This window comes from Capsicum annuum, chromosome 7 (genome assembly GCF_002878395.1).
Source record: "Capsicum annuum cultivar UCD-10X-F1 chromosome 7, UCD10Xv1.1, whole genome shotgun sequence".
NCBI classification, from domain to species: Eukaryota; Viridiplantae; Streptophyta; class Magnoliopsida; order Solanales; family Solanaceae; genus Capsicum; species Capsicum annuum.
Genome location: NC_061117.1, coordinates 213,889,999 through 213,896,281, shown reverse-complemented (window position 1 = coordinate 213,896,281; position 6,283 = coordinate 213,889,999). Strand labels below are relative to the sequence as shown.

At 35.0% G+C, this 6,283-nt stretch overlaps 1 protein-coding gene across 1 annotated transcript; it reads right to left on the bottom strand.

The window, feature by feature from the left end:
- Window positions 1–4,498: 4,498 nt before the first annotated feature.
- LOC107876844 lies at window positions 4,499–5,455 on the bottom strand. The gene is made up of 2 exons (XM_016723678.2): window positions 5,251–5,455; window positions 4,499–5,142 (listed from the first exon to the last, which is right to left on the bottom strand). Exons 1-2 carry the CDS (start codon window positions 5,453–5,455, stop codon window positions 4,499–4,501), a joined length of 849 nt encoding a protein of 282 aa, XP_016579164.2.
- Between the last annotated feature and the right edge of the window lie 828 nt (window positions 5,456–6,283).

Here is a 6,283-nt window from a genome sequence, read left to right as displayed (position 1 = left end):
AAGTTATTAGTACATCTCGGGTAAGTTTTGGAATTTTTTAGCATCGTTTGAGGGGTGTTTAGATATTGAAAATAGTGACCCAACGTGAAGTCGACACACTACATCAATGATAGCGTCGATGAAATAGTGGATCGACGTGATCTCAATGTATCGTATCAGGTAACGCGTCGGTGCTCAGTTTACAAATTTATTTTGAATAACCGACCTTAGGAAGGGCAAATTAGTCTTTTTTCCTCATCATAACTGTGCCATAACATGAAATTAAGGTGTTATTAGGGCAAAATATATCAGAAAACTACTTCTCTCTCTTTAATCAAGACCCTAGGTTTTCCACAAAGATCAAGAAATGTATCTTTAGAAGCCAAGAGTATCAAGAACTTAGTCAAGATTTGGGCTCCGCTCTTTTTCCTAAGTAATCTAAGGTACGTAGGTTTTTTCTAAACTTCATGGGCTTATTGAAAACACATTGAATAAGATTTAAAGTTATAAAAATCATGAAATTTTAAAAGAAGTTGAGGAAATTATGTTTTCAATCTTGCATTATGAATGCTTTAATGATACTATTGTTTTAGTCTTGAGGCCTTTCCCCCAAATTTGATTAGAAATCTTATATATGTATGTATAAAATTAAGATTTGAGAATTTAAATGGAGAGCATAAGCCAATAAACATCCCTCTCTTGTTGTTAAGCTGGTTGTTCCTATATGTGTTATGAAATACTCGATTTCTTTATGAGGAAGCATGATATGAATGACTTGATCTTTGGTTTATGACTTGATTATGATTTTGAACTTAAGAGGAGACAGTTTATTTGATGTTAAATGTTAAGAGAATTGCTAAAAGAATTTCATGATTTGTCATAAATTTCATGACCACCACATGTTGTTGAAAGGTTAAAAAGAGAGAGTTTCATGCATATGTTCACATGAGTTTAAAGCAAGAGCCCTTTTGAATTTATTGATTGATATGGTGGTCTCAAACTTCATGTTTTAAAAAAAGAGATTATAATATGCTATGAATGGCCCAGAGATGCGACTTGCAAGTCAATGGTATGACGATACAATATAAAAATGTATGTCATAAAAGAGATAGAGTTTTTAGATTTTGATTTCAGAGAATACATGTTTTAAAGAGCTAAAAATGGGCTTAAAGAGAGTTAGGTAGTTGCCTGAAGAAGGCTTGAGTTCAAGAACTCCTAGCCCAAAATTGTGTTTTGCCGATATGGGTTCATTTCATCCCCTAGCGGGATTATACGCTAGCCTATTACCCTGTGGCGTATCAGAGACAGAGACTCCAACCCTTGCGGCAAACTCGGGTTGGGGGCTTGGCTGGCGAGTTAAGGGCAGATTCCATATAGCTCATGAAATTTCAGAGTTGTAGGGTATACCACCTAGCACAGAAGTAAAAATAAAGAGTGTGTCAGGGAGTTTAGATAATTGTTTAGAGTCCTTTAAATATACCCATGTGTTTTCTTTGCATATGTATATTTATGAACTATTTTCTAAACTGCTCTTACCTATGTTGAATAAAAAAAAATTGGAATTTCTCTGCATACCTGTACAATTGTATTGAACCCCCTATATTTTAGGGTTTGAGGCTCAATCTAGAGGTCCTGCTAAGCCGTAAAGTTTTCAGACAGAAGTAAAGAGTGCAGTTGGTAAGCCTTCTCTATTTTGGAAGGCCTAATGGTTTTCAGCTAGTTGTTATTTATATTGTTTTGGGTCTACTGGGGCCTTGTCCCAGATTTAGATAGTTTACTGATGTCGTATGTAGTAGAGATTTCGCAGATTGAAAGAGATGATGTTCAGATGTTGAAAACTTATTTTCATTCTATTAAACAAATTTAAGAATATGACCATGATTCAGTTTATTTTATTTCCACATTTTTTTCTTTATCATTCTAGTATTGTGCATGATTACCAGACGTAAAAGAGTGTCCGAATCATTAGGGTTTAGGATGATCACCATGGCTAGGGTCCCGGATCGGGTCATGACACATCTGATAGCCCTTTTATCAGCAGGTAATGTTAGTAGATCCCAAGTATTATTTGCATATAATGCTTCAAACTCTTGTGTCATGGCAGCTTGCCAAGCAGGGTTTAAAACTGCCTCTTCATAAGATATAGCTCACTGTTTAGTGATGTGTTTCTTATTATCTGTTGACTATCTTGATTAAGTGATGTGAATGAAGTGTTATTGGTAACAAAGTAAAGAACTTTGGAGGATGTGGTTGGAGAAGAAAAGGAAATATTAAAGGTTAAAGCGGTGTTTGGGTGTAGAGTAGGCAGAGTGTACTTGTATTCTTATAAGTAAGCTGGTATGGTATAAGTTCTAGATAACCTCCTTGGTGCAGGTGGTTGAGAAGAAGTAGTTGAGGATTGTGGTGTAGTGTGATGCAAAAATATTAAATCATTTGTGGAATTAGTTGTAGGTTGTGTAGAATTATGTTCTTATGTTGGTACAAATTGGTCTGGTGACAAAGATGCCTCTTCACTAGTAGTCATGGGCTCATGAATAGGATGATTAGTGACATAATCAGTGACTTCTCTTGTATCTAGATGACTTGTATTAGTGGTGTGTGTGTCAGTATTTGAATTTGAATAAGACTGCATTAACTTTAGACAAGAAGAAAATGTAGAGTGATTTGAAGACATATCAAAAGGAAAAATATTTTCATAGAATAGGACATCCCTAGAAACATATAATCTCCTAGTGGCCAAGTCGAGAACCTTTTAACCTTTGAATCTAAAAGGATATCCTACAAAAATATGAGGGTTGGATCTTGGTTCAAACTTGTCTTTGTGATTCTTGAGAGTGGTCGGAAATCAAAGGCATCCAAAAGCTTTCAAATGACTATACACTGGTGGTTTTTAGTGTAATATCTCATATGGCCATTTGTTCTTTAAAACTGAGGATGGTAATCTGTTTATTAAGTAAGTGGCTATTAAAATGCATTCTCCCCAATATTTGAAGGGTAATTTTGATTGATACAATAGTGCTCTTGCTATTTCAAGGAGATGTTTATGTTTTCTCTCCACAACACCATTTTGTTGTGGAGTATAGGGACAGGTTTTCTGATGTATTATTCCTTTGGACTGAAAGTATTGTTTAGTTTCATTATTAACAAATTCAAGGCCATTGTCAGTCCTAATGACCTTTATGGTGGTGGAATATTGATTTTCAACCAGGAAAATAAAAGTTTTAATAACTTGAAGAGCATTACTCTTGCAATTCATCAAATGAGTCTAGGTTGATCTACTAGAGTCATCAACAATGGTAATAAAGTATATGTGGTTGTCATGGGTGGTGGTGTGATATGGTCCCCACATGTCAACATGTAGTAGATCAAAGGGTTCTGTTGTGATTGTGGTCTTTTTAGGGAAGGATTGTCTAGTTTATCCTGTCATTGGACAAATTGAGCAGTCAAAAGGTTGTCTGGGTGATAATGGTGGGAGTGAGGATATTCTTCTCATTTTCACAAAGGGTACATAACCTAGCCTTAAATGCCAGAGAAAATCATCACTGTTTTCTATAGAACTGGAAAATAAAGATTGACTCAAGGTAGAATGGGTTCCTTTATTCATAGAGGATGAATTATTTACAAAATTGGTTGTGGATAGAGACGTAACATGCAAATCAAAATTATAGGAACCAGAACTAGATTTAGACAAACTAAAGACAGAATTAGACAATGGAAACAGACTGTAGGATGGATTAACACCTAAACACTTATTGTGACACTTTAAGCAAAGGTAGTAAAACTATCTTTGGCTTTACCAATCTCCAGAGGCCTCTTCAGTGAAGGGGCCTGTAACATGCAACACACACTGTTGAAACTAACATTGCTTTGAAGTTGTGAAGTTAAGCAATTTATAGAAATATGATTAAATTTGAAGCTAGGCGCACACAACACTTTATACAAATTCATAGCTGGACTAAGAGAAGCATCACCAATTTTGGTCACTCTAACCTTATATCCATTTGGTAGGGTCACAAGAAAGGATAGTAATATTCTAGTGTTGGTCAGTATTAATTTTTTAAAAGTTATGTGATGGGAGTCCCCTGAATCTAAAATCCAGGAGTCAACAAATAATGAGTTACAATCATAAGTGAGTTAACCAATCTTAGTTATGAAAGAGTGACAAGTCATTATACCTGTAAAGTTCACTGCTCTATTGGTGATATTGATGTTGGTTGAGTCTTGTCCAGCTTCTATTGGTTGAAAGTGGGTGAGAAGATTGACTAGCTGATTATATCTTTTTGGACAAGCTTTGAATTCCTTTGTTGTTAGTTTGATAATTGGTCCATTGTTTATGATTGTGGCTTTGTTCACTACCATATCTATCTGTTCCTTTAGAGTAGCTTCCATGAACATGTGAAATAGAAGTTGAGTTTTTTTCTTTCGTAAACTTCAAATACTGTGGGAATCCATGCAAACGATAACACTTATCTTTAGTGTGGCCAGTTTTCTTGCAGTAGCCACAAAAAATATGAGGTTTCTATGCTGAAAATCCTGCTCTATAAACAACAGGACCATTAGAGTTACCACCATTAAACTGATTTCTGCCGAAAGATGCTCCACCTTGTCTGTTGTAATGATTGAGGGACTGTGTATTATAATGACTGTTTCCTTGCCTATTGAACTGATTTGAGCTTTGCTTTTCTTGATAATTTATTCTAAATGTTGTATTTGCTACTCCATGTACATTCAGTGAAGTGGATGTTAAATCTAACTGATTATAAGGCTTGACCTCTCGTTGCTTCTCCTCTTGAATGAGAATAGAAAAATATTGAGCTATGTTTGATAACGGATTCATCATCAGAATATTACCTCGCACTGCAGTGTAAATTTTATTTAGGCCCATAAGAAACCGAATTAACCTTTTGTCCTGCTCCACCTTGTGCATTGTAGCCTTAGCACCACATGTACAATTGCAATTGCAAGTAGCGGTGGTATTGAGAGTGCTCAACTCCTCCCATAACCTTTTCATCCTTGTGTAGTAGCTTGTAATGTCCAGATTTCCTTGGGACATATCATTAATTTCCTTCTGCAACTGGTATAATTTTGCACCATTTGTTTGGTCATACCTGTCCTCTAGCTCCTGCCAAAGTTCTCGAGCATCATTGACGTATTGTAGGTTGTCTACTAAATCGCGTGAGAATGAATTTAAGAGCCATGAGGTCACCATGTTGTCACATCTTTTCTACTGACCAAAAGTAAGTGAATTTTCAGCTGGTCATCTGGAATTGCCATTGATGAAGTCGAGCTTGTTCTTGACAGATAATGCTCTAAGGATCCCTCTTCTCCAGGATCTGTAACTAGTACCATAAAAAACAACGGGAAGCAAAGTTGATCCTGCATTTTCAGCAGGATGCAGATACAGAGGATTGGAGGAATCGAGTGTTCCATGTGATGTTTGAGAAAACTCAGAATTCGACGTAGTTTCTGAAGCCATGAAGAATCAATAGAAATAACGAAGATCAACAATGCAACAAAAGAATGAATTGGAATTGAGGAATGATGAATTGCAAAAGTGCAAATCGAGAAAAAAAAATTAGCTTTGATTTGTTGTATGAGAAAATGAAAATCGAAGGAAAAGAAAAATCAACATTACTGTCTCTGATACCATGTCAAAATTCAGATGAATTGAGGTGAAAACTCCATTGATGGAGATAATCTGAGTAGCGACTGGATAACTAAGGAGAAGAGAAGCATAAATGGAGAAGATATTTTGTAAAATCAGAAAGTGATCTCATTTTTTCTGTACTGTTCTATTTATACAAGGAAGAAGGAAATGACAGTTGTCTACAGCTAATGTTATATTCCCTAACTAACACACTAGACAATTAATCACAATTAACTAACTAATCAACTAACTAAGCTGCACACAGTCTCAACTAATTAACTGTTTGCATAGATAATATCTAATTAATCTCAACATAATTAATAACATGACTAAGTATTCCTATTAAATAATGTTTACATTATATCTTAAAATTAATATGGAGAAAACACAATTAATGCTAAGAGTAAATAGAAATAGAAAAGTTGTCTTCTTGATATGTTAAAAATGACAAGTAAAAGTAGAATTTCAATTAAGAAATTAGTAACAACTAAAAGTGATCGGAGGGACCGTCTATTTTTATATTTAACGCTTTAGAAATGCATATGAAAATGAAAGTCATACCTTTCCATAACGTCACTTCGTTATAATGGCATTTCACTAGAGCGGTCTGATTGTCTTCGAAATTGATTTTTCATGTTATATTTACTTCTCTATAAT

Bases quoted from the DNA above. Each gene is read 5' to 3' on its own strand.
- LOC107876844 (XM_016723678.2), bottom strand. From the start codon at position 5,455: ATGGCTTCAGAAACTACGTCGAATTCTGAGTTTTCTCAAACATCACAT. The intron at 5,143-5,250 runs GCAATTCCAGAT...GCGATTTAGTAG, and splicing joins CAAGCTCGACTTCATCAATG to ACAACCTACAATACGTCAAT.